The 14,124-nt window shown below is 46.6% G+C and overlaps 1 protein-coding gene across 1 annotated transcript in view; it reads left to right on the top strand.

Annotated features, from left to right (window-relative positions):
- The window catches only part of CCDC50 (coiled-coil domain containing 50), a 21,061-nt gene extending 7,382 nt beyond the window's left edge, over positions 1–13,679 (top strand). The window contains exons 5-11 of the mRNA XM_010153411.1: positions 2,580–2,697; positions 9,130–9,236; positions 9,815–9,859; positions 10,384–10,488; positions 11,368–11,447; positions 12,470–12,567; positions 13,660–13,679. Coding sequence (XP_010151713.1) covers positions 2,580–2,697; positions 9,130–9,236; positions 9,815–9,859; positions 10,384–10,488; positions 11,368–11,447; positions 12,470–12,567; positions 13,660–13,679 — 573 coding nt within the window. The remainder of the gene's footprint in view (positions 1–2,579; positions 2,698–9,129; positions 9,237–9,814; positions 9,860–10,383; positions 10,489–11,367; positions 11,448–12,469; positions 12,568–13,659) is intronic.
- The last annotated feature ends 445 nt before the right edge of the window (positions 13,680–14,124 follow it).

The following is a 14,124-nucleotide window of genomic DNA, read 5'->3' as shown; positions in this document are numbered from 1 at the left end:
AACCCTCAGGCCAGCCATCCACCTCTGGCTTCTCTGTTACCTTCCTTCATCTTCAATTCAGTCTTTCACAGCCTGAACACTATGTTTCAGTTTCTTTCTAGCAGATTCCTTTTGTGATTTCTGAATGTTGCTCTGCTGCTGTTGCTTGAGAGTGGGCAGTGTGGTTTGTCCATGACTTGATGATCATTTTATTGTGTCAGCCTGTTGGGTTGGGTATTCAAGAAAGCCACAGAGTGGAGGAACACCAGTGTGAGCCTGGAGCATGGCTTCATTACAGGAAGTCTCCTGAGGAATCTGAGTAGTCTTAAGATGCTCAAGAGGCACCTGGAGGCATCTTCTCTGTAGGAAGAGCTTGAACACAAGGCTGTGTTTCTTGGAAGTGCCTGAAAAAAGAGTCTCCTTGCCTGACAGATGCATTAGTTTGCTTGTGCAAGACCTCATTTTCTTATACCATTAGATCGGAGCAAGTACTGAAAGGCTGCCCAGGCAGATGTGAAAGGGCTTCCAAGAGAAACTCGAGGCAACGAGGGTGGGAGGAACACTCTGGCTAGAGCAGTTTTTCTATAAATGTGACTATCTGTCTCATTTTTGTTAGGAAGGTGAAGAGGATATCATACTCATGTAGGCTGTGGGAATTGCACCTTTCCTTCATGCTTTACATAGAGAGCAGCAGTCTGACAGCAGGTCCCTGCAACCTGTCAAACCAGTTTGCTGACCATCTTGCGCTGTTGGGAGCGATCTTCAGATGAATGTGGCTCAAAGCAACCAGGACAAGTCTTGAATGTTCTTTCTCTTCTGGCTGGTGCATGGCAACTTCCCAGGCGTGGCTGAAATGTAACTGTGGACTGAGTTAGGTTGCAGCTGGGTACCAGAGTGTGGCATTACCGCCCATCCTTGCAACAGGACTTCTGGAGAGCTTGCATTGACCCCGCTTCCCTTCCAGGGTTCCCCCCAGTGTTGTTTCTTTTGGATGGGCTCCTGTGCTGATGCAGAGCCTGTGCAGTGCTCCAGAGATTTGTCAGCTGGCAGAGTGACAAAAGTCAGAGCCCCTTCTGTAGCCCTCAGCACAGCATCTGTACACGTGCACTGCAGGGCGTTCTGTATTACACCAGTACTAGCCATGCACTGGGCTGGTCTTGTATTTGTCACGCGTGAGGGTGTTGTAGCCACCCAGCGTATGTGTCAGCCCCCTGTTGTCTGTAAGCTAGCTGTCTTAGGCCAGTGCTGTGCTTGAGGCAGATCCAGTCTGGTGCACAGGGATTTTAAATGAAGCACTAAGCCTACCTGCTTACAAGTCCAGTTTGTACGAAACGGTTTGTGTGGATTTGCAAGTCCTGAGCTGTCTCAGTCCTGGAGATAATGTGCTTAAGCCTGTATATTTATAGCCTTACTGTACTTGCAAAAAGAGGCTAACCTTGTCGAGGCAAGGAATTTTTTTTTTTTTTTGGTGAAGAGCCTGTGGCATCCCCAGGTCCTCCACAAAGCTGGTCACTGAGCAGATCTGATCTGAATCCTGAAATACTAGCTTGTTCTTGGACACCCATCCAATGTCCTCCAGTGCTGGCTTTGCTCTGGAGGGTGTTGGCTCTTAGCTTGCATTGCAGGCAGTCAAGAGGCATCACTGAAATGTACACTTCACATGCGTGTTGCTGTAAAGGTCCTGAGGATTAGGGAGGCTTAAATGAATAGCATCCAAAGGGCCAGCAAGCCCTGCTGGTACCTTCCAGCATCTCTTCCTAGCTTCAGACTAGCTCCACTGTCTCACAAGCTCCTGGGCCCCAAATGAGCAAGCCCCAGGGAGCTGTTTGCTGTTGCTAGGCCTTGTTGGTCCATTAGTCATCTCGAAGGAAAAACAATTAGGAAAATGGAGTGCTATTCTCTTTGGCATATCACCAAAACTGCGGCAGAAGATAAACGGCTGCAGTCCCTGCAGTGCTCCTGCTGTGTGCCTAGTCCTCTCTTCCTAACGTCCCTTTCGATTTTCTTTTCCATCAGCCTCTGTCTGTCAGTTTGATGCATTTCCCTGCCTGGCATCCTACAGCCCCTGTAAATTACTGCTGGTTTGAAGCCCGTTCACAACTTGCTCTAGGAACGACTTCAACTCAGAAGTGCCTTCAGCTGGAGCCAGTCTTTCCCTCTGTGTTTTCCTTTCCCTAGTTGGAGTCCAAGAGGAAATCCAACCCACTCATGTGAGTGAGTGTGCGCTTGTGACTTCCAAATCCTTGCTGAAGGCCCGAGGTTGTGCACACCGTCCCTTCTGCCATGCTTTGGCCATTTAGGCTCTTCAGGCTTGTGTGCAGGTGGAACAGGACCCTGTGAGTTGCCATAGGGTGGAAGCTCAGTGGTGAGCCTGGGTGAGGTTGGATACTGGTTGCTGAGATGGTCCCTTGTGTCAACCACTAAGTTGGAATCCCTATCCAGCCAAGGGTTTGAATTTGAGAGTAACCCTGTTGTTGCTGTGTCTGAAAAAATAAGCTATCAGAATTTTTTTATAACGGAATAAAGAATTTGAATAAAAGAATCTGGCGATGTTTTTGAGGTGGGGGAAAGGTGATGTCTGTTTTCTTCCATCTCTGCAGGACATTGCCCGTCTCCTACAAGAGAGAGAACTGCAGGAAGAAAAGAGGCGCAAGAAGCATTGCCCAGAATCCCAGGGACACGCAGCCTGTGAAGATGGCTATTATGCAGAAAATGGAGGTATGCTTCTGCTAGATAAAGGATCAAGATCGTGGTGGTACAGGTGAAACTGGTGATCTGGCAACTCAGTTTAGGAGATTTCCCTTATCCTACAGTCCTGCATTCAGCACTGTAGCATTGCCTCAGTTTCAGGATCAGACTTTATTCTAGAATCAGGAAAGGTTTAAAAATAAAAAAGCGGAGAAGACAATTTTACAATTTCTGATGTCCTAGAAGATGGCCTAAAGGGCAGGGAGAGGGGGTGTGTATGTGCAAGCACACCCACGCGTGCATGTGTTAAAAGGGCTTGTGGACAAAAGCAGTAGCTGATGGTACTGATAAGCCACAGTTCCTTCTGTGTAACACCACAAGCATGCAGGGGAGAAGTGCAGGCGCGTTTCCATGCTTGCATTCGAAGAGAAGTGGTTCCACGTGCTCGTCTGCAGTGCTGGCACCTTTCAAAAATCAATCCTTGCAGGTATGTATCCAAGCATTAAAATTAGCACGAGTGCTTTGAATGACTTACTGAATAACAAGGTCACCTCTGTGGAATGTCTCTGCTGTGATTATCATCTGGGACTGTACGCTGTGGAAAAGATATGAGCTATAGCGCTGTATTGCTTTCTCTTGGTTGGCTTTTATGATTGAATGCAGACCTTCTTTAAATTGGGAGGAGAGAATCAGGGTGTGTTTAATTATGGAGCAATCTGGGAATGGCTGTGCTGTGCAGTGGTGGTGGTTCCTGTGTTCTGTCTTCAAAAACAATGTGGTGGGGAAGAGACAGGCTGCTTTAATTAACAGATTGTGAAGATGAAGATCAAACCTCTCGTTTCTCATTTTAACATCAGTGCCATTGGCAATTTTAAATGTCTTTTATTTGAACTTGCACAAAGTATTTTAGTTTTGATTGGGAAGAAGTTCAAGGATGGCCCAGAAAGCACAAAGTGCAGAACTAACCAAGTGGAAACACCATGACAGCGAGTGCTGCCACATGTACAGAGCTGATCTTGGAGTCCTATGGCCAACCCGTGCTTCACTTTTTCAGCATGAGACCTGTCCCTAAAATACACAATCTAGGTGATAGTGTTGCCATGCAGAGATGATAGGACAGGTAACAGAAATCAGCTGACAAAGACCTGTAGCTCTCTGAAGTGAGACTGTGGTGTGGATTTGGAGAGCATTGTATCTCATGGGACTAATTTTTCTTCCTACAATGATCTGTAGTCTTGGAGGTGATGTAGAAGGTGTTTACTTGACATTCATAGTAGTGCTGCTCTTGATCCTCGCTCCTTAAAAACTAGAAAGGACTGGAGTGAATTCTGGTGCCTGGATCATCCAGTCCATTGATCTGGAACCTCTTAAATACTTGGGCAACATTTGATTAGGCTTCATCATCCTTGGTTTTTATTGTCCTCATTACTTGTGAACTTAAATGAAAAAAGCCCTTGATTTGTTTGGGTTTTAGTCTGTCTTGAGGCTGAATAAAAATTTATCCACGTCTAGGAGGAGTGTGGATTAGGGCTATTGCTTCAGAGCAATTTGAGCTTTTAAAAAGTGGAAAAATAAACATCAAAGAAGGCTCAGGCTTCCTCACAGAAGTATCTGCTATGAAAAACATTTCTGTATTTGCTCAGTCACTTGCTGCTCGAGGGAGTAACACCAGGACATAGTGTTTACATGGCCCCTGTGGAAGGTGCCACAGGAACTGTCGCCTGCTGAGGAGTTAGTCACACTGAGATACCCCAAAATCAAATCTGCTGCTGCGGCTGTCTGACATAGTTGCATTACCTGCACTGTTCCTTTCCCAGAACGGCCACGCTTTGCTGTTGTCATCTCCTGCTCTCTGCTGCTGTATTTATTGAGCTTTCCTTAATGACAAAATTGAATTAATTCTTAGACCTTTGGTAGTATCTTTCAAAAACTTACTCTTGTTTTCAGGCCCTGGTCTCTGTTGTTCAGTAAGTCACTTAAATTGTTTTATTGGTTATTTGTTTTCTATACATCATGTGAACGATCTAAAACTGAACAGAAGCACCAACCAGTTAACAGGAACTGCTGTGGTTACTCTTACAGTTCTTTGGATTTTTAAAAATATACCTATTCTGGATAAAAGTCACACAGACTTGTTTTCAAGATGGATTTTCTGTGGGCTGTATTTTTGCTGGCTATGAAAAAGGGTTTTTTTCTGAATAGAATGACTTGAAGGGAACATTCAGTTTTGGTGAGTTTTTTCTGAAATCTGGATGACTCTAAGGAAGGCAGAGCTGTTTGTTGAAACAGAATGCAGTTCATGTGCAGTGAAATCCATTTTAAATATTTTTAGATACTATAAAAAAGCTCAGCAGTGAAGAAGGCAAGATTTACACTTCTGGGTTTTTTGTGGGTGGTTGGTTTTTTTTTTTTTTTTGTATAGTCCTGTTTCAAATCAGCTTCAAGGAAATTTTTTTTTTCTTCAGAAATGCACCTTCATTCTGAAAAGCTGCGGTAGAGACAATAGGTCACTCAGTGCAATAATTCTTGGCAAATAGGTTGATTGGAAAATAAATTGATCAGCAGATTGTATACAGTCAGACTGCTGTGTCCTCATAGCTGTGTCAGGCTCAGCACTGAAACTAAAAGCGAAGAAAATTTTCCACCTGCTTTCTGGAAAGCATGGAGGAAACAACCCCGCCAGGCTGCCGAGTAAGCGGCTTTTCCAGCTACATTGCTGAGGTCAGGAGCCTGGGTGTTGTGAAGTCTTACCCTGCCCTTAAATTTCCGTAGCCCTGTCTGCAGTCAGAGCCTAAACTTTTATTTAGGTGATGAATAAGTGCAGGCCCTGAAACTTCTGGGTTTGTAAGAGATACGTGGCAGTCTGTGCTGGAAGGTACTTGCGTGTGCAGCTATCTGTTCTTGCTTTTAAAAAACAAACAAACAAAAATATCCCTGTCTCTGTCTTCTGCTTTATGTGGGTCTTCCCCCCCATCTGTGGTTAGGTGAGGCTGTTTTTCCTGATGCAAAACCTGGTGCTTGAAGCCAGAGCAAGGCACTGGCACTCAAACCAGGATCCAGCCTGACTCTATGCTTGGCCCCTCCTGGCCTTGTGCCCCTCTGTTGCCTCCCAGCCTCACCTGCCGTTCGCACGCTCCTTTGCCAGCCTTTCTTTGATGGTCCCAGTCTCCTGCAGCAGTGACATGTCACCAAGAGAAGAGTGGCTCTGCTGGCTGTTTTTCAGCCCCAATGCCATCATTAAGTCCTTCATCTCCATATTAACTTGTCCTTATCTCAGGAGGTGCTCAGACACATGCTTGGGCTAGACCTGTGTTTTCTGCTCCAATCCCATTGCCTCCTGTGCTGCCCTCCTGCTACCCAGGCTGCTGTTTCACTCCGTCCCCCCTTATACCCTGTGAGCATCATATCCCTGTTGTTTTTTTTTTTTTTTCTGATCCTGCCATGCTTTCCTGCACTTGCATCGTTTCCATCAAACTCCCTCATCAGTGTGCTGCAAGCCTGGCCTCACTTGACCCACCATTAACCCCGCACCACTAACCCGCTCCTTGTTTGTCCCCCATTGCTCAGAGCACCCCTGGGGTGACCCTAGAGAACAAGTTTCTGAGCCTCGCAGGGCACGCTGTGGTGACAGGCACGTGCACCGCCGGAGAGAGCGCAGAGAAGCACCCTCGCCTTTGTCCGACGGTGTCTCCGAACACAGGCATTCCCCCTTGGAGGATTGTCAGAGGTCTCCTCAACCAAGCAAGACCAGCAATGGCCATCGGCAGGAATGGAAATCAGCCAGCCAGGGGAGGTCCAGGAGGCCTCCCAGCCTTGACCTGGAGAGAGAGACTGAGCACGGCACCTATGACCACAGCAATAGCTTGGAGCTGCGGGAGAGGAGAGCAGCTGGCAGGGAGAAGGCTTGGAGACCTCCCAGTCTTGACCTGGAGTCAGAACACAGACTCACAGAACAGGTGAACTCACAGCACAGCAGAAAGCCAACAAGGCAAGACAGAGAAAAGCACCTTCCTCGTCTTGAGATGGAGCTGGAGGCTGAGCAGGAGACCTGGCATCAGGGTGACAGCCAGCTGGTGCGCCCTGAAAACCACAAATCTCGTCAGGGCCATGTGTCACACAGGACGGTGCGTGACGAGAAGCTCCACGATGCTGAATCTAGAGATGATCGTAGGAGGGGTGAGGGGAGAGACTGCAAAAGGGCAGGACACAGGAGACATTCCCCCTCCCCACATGCTGTGACCCAGGGGAAGGTTGAAGACTGCCAGCGAGACTCAGGTAACCAAGTGATGGGGAAGGTGTACGTACGTGTGGGGAAGGACCTTTGCGTGCCCCATCCTGGTGTCTGAAGTCTGTTACCTTTGAAGATGCTTATCTCAACTACCCACCTGCAACATGTACGCAGTGAATCCTCCCCAGTCTTCTCCTTTATTTAGTGAGATTCATCTTGCCCGTTAATATTCTTTCTCTGTTTATTTCCTGGCATGGTCCATGGCATCAGAGAGGATGAGTATGAACATGCTGTTGGAATACTTGGGGACGGGTGGGCCTTAAAGATGCTGATCCATCTTTCTGCTTTTAAAACCACATTGGTGGTCGGGATTTACCTTTCTCTTAATGAAAGTAGGAGTTTAGAGACTTGGATCTATGTCTGTCACATTGTGGGAAGCTTGTGCTTTTAGCCAGCTAGCTGGCATTCACTTGGATAAGGTGGGAATGATAACGAGTATCTGTCTCTGGAGATGCTGGTAGAATTATTATTCATCATGCAGAGGTTTTCTGTGGGGAATTCAGGTTTTTATGTATAATCAGTAGGTCATGATTTGCCCTGGGTCTGAGTGACTCAGTATCCCATCACACTGAGTCAAAATAGCAGAAGCTCACATCCTCTTCCTGTGGGCTTTGTGTTCCCCTAAATGTGGGCAGAAGTGACATGGAAATGACATTTGTTGTTGTCCCCTGAGCAGATGAAACCTGGCACTGATCAGTGTATGAAGGAAGCTCAACCTCGGGCTGGCCAGCAAACACTTCCTGGAAATTTGCTTTTATTCTTCATAGAGGTACTGCTGTACAGCAGTCTGTTGGCCACGCTGTTGTTACTTCCAGCATGGCACAACTGTGTTTTCCTTGACCTTGGAGGCACTCTGAATAACTTAAGTGGGGCTTTTTTGCCCAAGTTTCTCTGCTGGCCAGAGATAGCAGCTCTTGGATTGATCAAAGCGTGCGTGGAAAGGCCGAGTCATATGCTTAACAATAACATGCCAGAGCTGAAGTACTCTTACAAACTATCTATGGGTAAGAAAAGGGGTGTTTATTGCTTTAGATCATTCATCAGTTGATTCAAACAAAACAAAAAGCAAAAAACCCCACACGCTGCCTTTAATACTTGTGGAAGAGGTGATTTCCTATTCTGTGGTTCTAATCCAGGTTAGGTCTCTGGCCCTCTGCAGTTTGAAGTCTTCGGGATGCTTGGTGGAATTTGGTAGTTTGGTTTTTGAGGTCATTTGGTTAATTCGTGGGTTTGTTCCCTTGGTGTTACAAGGTGGGAAGGAAACTGTTGGGTGGCCCAGTGAGATGTAACAGGTATTTATAAAAAATGGTGTAGCTGGAGGCGTAAAAAGGTGAATGAAACTTTCTGGGTTTGGGGTAGAAGAGAGGCAGGCAGCCTGGAGTGTTCGTATACTTTGGACATAAAGCAGAAAGCTCATTTAGATGTTAGAGATGCCCGGACAATACGGTTCAGACTGCAGATGGAAGGAGGTGGCATTCATTGTTTGTGAGTGAAGTCATGCCTGTTGTAACGGGTACAGTGAGACTCCTTCAATGGCCTGGTGCGAACGGTCTGTGGAGACACTGTCCAAACGCAACATTTTAAGTGACTTGGAGATGTTTTAACTTTTAAAATAAACAAACAGATAAACAAATCTTTATACTCAAAGCAAGAACTGAACCTCGTATAACTTAAGTGTTTGCTTGGCTGTTTTTCTCATTGTGAATTGTAAAATTCATGGCTCAGCCTATGGAAGAAATTGTCAGAAACCTCAAGTGAGCACGTCCTAGGCATCTTTTGCAGCCTGTGCTGCTCCAGAGGCGTGTTCACGCACTGCCATGTTTGTAACAGATGCTAGGCTGCTCTCTGATGCCCTGTGTTTGCAGTGTACCTGTATCATCAGTGCAGAGTGTGGAAAAATCGCTGTTCCTTTACTAGCATTGCTTGACTACTTCAAGGGAGACGGCCTCTTCTGCCGTAGCGTTGCATTTGTCACGTGAGACCTGGTGTCTCAGATATTTCTGTATGCAGAGAAACCTCCCTAAGGGGTGTGCTGCACCTCAGCTGAAGGTACTCTCATGGCCTCTGCTTCCCTTGAGTGGGGCTTTTGCTTGTGTCTGAGGAGATGGTGGGGATTTCCTTACCAAAAACACGTGGGAAATGGGCGAATTGATAGTTTTCTCTCAATTCTGTAGGCACTAAGTTGAGGGGGACGAAGCAAGCTATGTACGATACGCCCCGGAGGGAACAGGAGTTGTCTGATGCAGAGATTGCCCGGAGGCTGCAGGAAGAGGAGCTCCTGGTAAGTAGAGAGGGTGCATTAGTAAACTTGAAGGAACTAAGGTACCCAGTGATGACAACTTTAATTTGCAAAGCGTTTATATATGATAGTGACTATAAGGCCTGAGGTCTTGCTGCTGTGCATTGTGATGGTTATCTTTTGTCTCCCACATATAGAGTGACAGCTGGCATCCAGGCGGCAGACCCCTGTTTTCTGAAATAAACACCCAAAAATTAAATTATCAAAGCTGAGTGATACTGAAATGAACATTTCCAGGCAGGTAAAGATGGCCTGTAGTCAGTGTGGTGAGCCCAGAAGTGGGACAGGCTCATGCCTGTCTTTGAGAGAGAGGGCAGCAGGGTGGGCGGTGCGCTGGTAGGTAGTTGAGGGCAAACTCAGCTGAAAAGCTGAAATGACAATTCAGTGTTCGGTTGTGAGGTAAGTACTGAGGTAACTAATAAGTGTATTTGGAGAGGATGGTAGTGTATTTATATGGGCACCTACTTGCCCTGCCCCGTGGGTTGATGGGTATGAATAATTAAGAATTCTTACTCCTACATCTCTGTTTTTCCTTCTCCCCCTCCCTTCTTTTATTTTAGGCTAATGAGGCAGATCAGAAGGCAGCTCAAGTAGCACAAGATGAGGTGAGCAAGAAGTCAAATGTTTGTGGTATTCTTTTACTTGTGGAAACTGCTAAACCCCATTTCTCCCTTCTGATGCTGTAGTTGTTAGTTTTCCCCCTTGTAGGGGAAGCTCAGGGCTCCAGTGGGTTTGCTCCCAGCTGGTTTCCCTGCTCAGGCTGGTCAAGCAGGGAGCTGCACTGCCTGTTGCATGTCAGAGGAAGGAACTTCGTGGCTGTATAAGAGCATCTCTTGTGACTGAACCCCAACGGAGACTATCAGAGATGCTGAAAGATGAACGCCCCCGTTGAAGGAAAAGGGATAAAGGACAGAAAGGCTCTGCAAACGCAGTTCTCGCAAATCAGGGATCTGTTGGGCATACCTCATGTAGTCAGTCTTAATTCTGCTCTGTCGCTTGATTTCAGGTCATAGATGGGTGTAATCCTGGCTTTGTACCTTTCCCATTCAGCAGCTGGGAAAGGGTGTAAATAACTGAAATCCACAAGAACAGTAAAACCAAGACACACGCTCTGTGTTTTCTCCTCTAGGAAATTGCCCGACTCCTGATGGCTGAGGAGAAAAAGGCTTTCAAGAAAGGGAAGGAGAGAGAAAAGTCTTCCTTTGAAAAGAGGAGGCATGATCAAGACTGGAAGGTATGGCAGGTTTCAGGAGGCACCACAAATGAAGTGCTATAATGTTATTCCTATTTCTAGAGGGAGGTGAGGGAGTGTGGTGGGAGTAAAAGGAATGATGCAGACTCTTGCATCCAAAGGGTCTTGCTGCCTGTTGTTCAGCTGAACCTTCTGGAGCCACCTCCTTGGTGAGATGCTCTTTGGTTTCAGCCTCAAGCTGGGTAAGCCGTGGGCTCCAGCCTTGGAGGCTGGCACTGGATGTCACAGCACCTTGTGGCCTCCCTCAAACAATGTCAGTCCTCCTGGTGCAGGACCTTTCCTCTGCTGAAATCCTGACTGTAGTCGTAGAAGCAGTGATTGGTTCTGTTTGTGCACCACAAGTGTAAGGACAACCAGCTACTCCAGTTGTCACTCTGCTTCGTAATGAAATTGGCTCTGTAATGAAAGTATTGAGTGTATAGAGTCTGGCTTTTTCTATGAGTAATACCACAGAGGCTTGGCTAGCTGATACAGAAGGTGATAGGAAACAGATTTCATGGTCTGCACTGGTAAGGTGCTAATGGGGATGTTGTGCTAATCTTGAGGCCAGCTAGAGGTGTAGCTCTGATGTTTTCAGCCTCCTTACAGTGTGTGAGTAGTTGGGGGAGCACAGCTGCATGCAGCCCAGCCATATGCGCAGGCATTACACACTGACTCTGTTTACCCCAGCTTTGGGATGGGTTCCCCAGTGCACTCTCATATTTCGAGGAAAAACTGAGTTTGGCTCAGCAAAACTGATACTGCCGTTTGCACAGCCTGTAGTTAGCTGTGTGTGTAAACTGAGCACAAAAGGACTGCATGGAGCTGTGGCAGCCTCTATGCTGGTGCCTTGCAAGGCACACGGATGAGCTGCTTTTTCAGCAGGATGCAGGCGAGTCCACGCGCGCAAGGTCAAAAGAAGGGCCTGAAACTCAGCGACACAAAGGCGACAGGTCTTCAAGGTGAGCTTCAACTGGCTGGTAAAACCAGGGAAATGCAGTCAGGAAGCTTCTCAGAAGCAGAGTCCTAAGGAGCAGTTGTGGGGTGACCCAGCCTGAGCCACCCACAAGGGACATGGTAGAGAGCAGAGGATTTAGCACTGAAAAGAGTCAGAGAGCACAGAGCTCTGGAGGTGTTTGGTGACAAGTGTCACTCGCTCTGCTCGTGGCATTTGTCCGTATCTGTCTCCCTGCCTGGTGCTGACGGAGATTGATGAGCTTGTGCAGTGACATTTGTTTAATGGCATGGAAACATTGAGAGGGTTAAAGAGATTCTGGGGATGTGAAACTAAATGTCATCTCTGGGCAGGAAGGAGTAATCACGATGCATTTGCACAGCTGCTCCCTTGGGTCCTTGCTCTCCAGTTAAGCCCCGTACACTGCTCCTGCTGCTGGATGTGCACACCCCACCACAAGTACATTGTACTTTGGGGTACCTCATCTCGGAGCTGATGGGAACATTTTGTAACCCAGTGCTGTTTCTGAATCAGTTAGTGCCCTGGCCTGATGCTCCTTATACAGAGTGGAACCCTTGGAGTGACCCTGATGGCTTTGATTTCCAATCCAGACACGAGCCTAGAAATTCTTGTTGAATTTGCAAAAGAAACAACAAAACAAGGTGCACATGTGGAGACTACGGAGATCTTATTAAAATATTCTTTGACATAAAACTGGGAAAACATTAAGTACTTAGAAATGTAGGTCTTCCCTTCAGAGTGAGGTTTGCATGAAACTTAATTTGTTTCCTGACAACCTGAAGCCATTACTAAATGAAAGTGGTCCCTGAGAAGCAGTGAATACTGTGCATTTCTCCCGCAGAAACATTAATGGGCTGTGCTCAGAGGAGCTGGTCTGCAGGTGGGAAGTCTGGGCCGGACATGATTTGCATCAAACTGACAGGGACAAACCAGCTGAGATGTTGCTTTTGCTATGCTGTTACACCTTTCAGGTTTTTTCTCAAAATTTTTTTTCATTGTGTTTGGCAGATCACAGCCTGTCCTTGATGACTTTGAGCATGCTCGGTATTACACGAGCCAGCCCAGCCCCTTGCGCCAGATCCCCAAATCTGAGCACTCTCCTAAAGGTAGGATCAAGCCCGTGGTTGCCCAAGCACTCGGGTTATTGTGGGCTGTTTTCCTCAAATAACCAGCCTGAAGGACAGGACGTTTGAAAGGGGGATGCTAATAGAAGGAAAGGATATTATTGCCCCAGAAGGCAGGTGATGCTGTTCAGTGTTCGAGTTGTACTTGCTGAGCACGTTGCAGGCTGGGAGACTGAAAAGCTGAATTGGCTTGCCTTGAGTTTGTCAAACTGTGCTGTGCTTGTCCTCTGTGATTTCTTAATGATGAATGACTGTAAATCCAGGCAGCAAATGAAGGAGAAATAACATGAAGACAATGATGTGATGGATTTTATGTGACTCACTAGTATCAAACAATCCAAGGCAAGACAAAACTTCACAGTATCACCTGTCTGGTAGACGGATGGGATGATCAGACAGAAGCTTGACCTGAGAACAGGCTTCTTGTGTTCCTGTAGTATCGCAGCACTGCTTTGTTCAATTGTTTCCTGAAATCACCTGGAATGAGCAGTGTGGTTAGGGTCATCTGTCCCCATCCCATGTGTCTTATCCCCACATCCCAGTTCCTGCCTCTCCCTCCCCACCCCCTCTGATTTTTAAATCTGAATGCCAATTGTCTGAGTTGTCTGTAGAGTCTCTGGAGGAGGAAAGGGGCAGCCAGAGTTTTACTCAATCACTGATTGCTTCCAGCTCCACTGGTTGTGACTTCAATGTGGACAGTTTACTTCCCAAAATTAAAAGTTTGTGAGGCTTTTGCATTCTACCTTCATCAAACAAGTTGGAAAGTTGATGGCACTTTATAGAGTCTCTAGGCCCAGCGTTCATTCTGTTTTCTTTAGTGAGCCTGTGCAGTGTGGCTACAGTGCCACTTGCAGCCTAGAGGAAATGGGAATGTCTGCCTGTCTCATGGACCTGCCCTTCCTTTTACTCAAGTAATGTAACACACAGTTCCCATTTTGGCATTTGGCTTTACCAGTACCCTGGAAATGGCACAGACATCCAAAAGGCAGGACAAGTAAAACATGGCTTCAGGTAGTATTTTTTTCACCAGGATCTGTTCTTACAGATTTTTTTTCTTTCTGTTTTTCTTTCCAGGTTCCCGTAGGAAGCAGTAAACTGTGCTAGCCTTTGCTTTGGTACCGACTCTTCTGTAGCAAACATTACTGGAATTGCCAGGCGACTTTCTTGATTCCTTACCCAATGGGATGTCCACCCTCCACTCCCAGGATCTCCTCTTTAAATGTCAGCTTATTGATAAGGAACATTGTTTGTTTCAGTTTCTTACAAGTGATCACTTAAGCAGTGCAGTATAATCTAGCCGCCGCTGAGCTGTGTGAATCAAGTAGCTGACTTAACAGCATTCTTCTACATTATTTTGAGGTTTTCCTTTTATTTTATGCTTTGGCTGGAACTTTGACAAATAGGACGAATAGAGATGCACATACAACAGGGAGGAAAATCTAAGGAATGAGTCGTGTTCTGGCAGTGCAGCAGAACATCAGAAGTACGAGTCCTTTCCATGTTAGGATGACTTAGCAAAGAGAATTGTAAGAGGAAACA

This window comes from Eurypyga helias, unplaced genomic scaffold, assembly GCF_000690775.1.
Source record: "Eurypyga helias isolate BGI_N326 unplaced genomic scaffold, ASM69077v1 scaffold2906, whole genome shotgun sequence".
NCBI classification, from domain to species: domain Eukaryota; kingdom Metazoa; phylum Chordata; class Aves; order Eurypygiformes; family Eurypygidae; genus Eurypyga; species Eurypyga helias.
The sequence above is the reverse complement of the archived record's forward strand: the minus strand, read 5'-3'. Positions and strand labels throughout refer to the sequence as shown.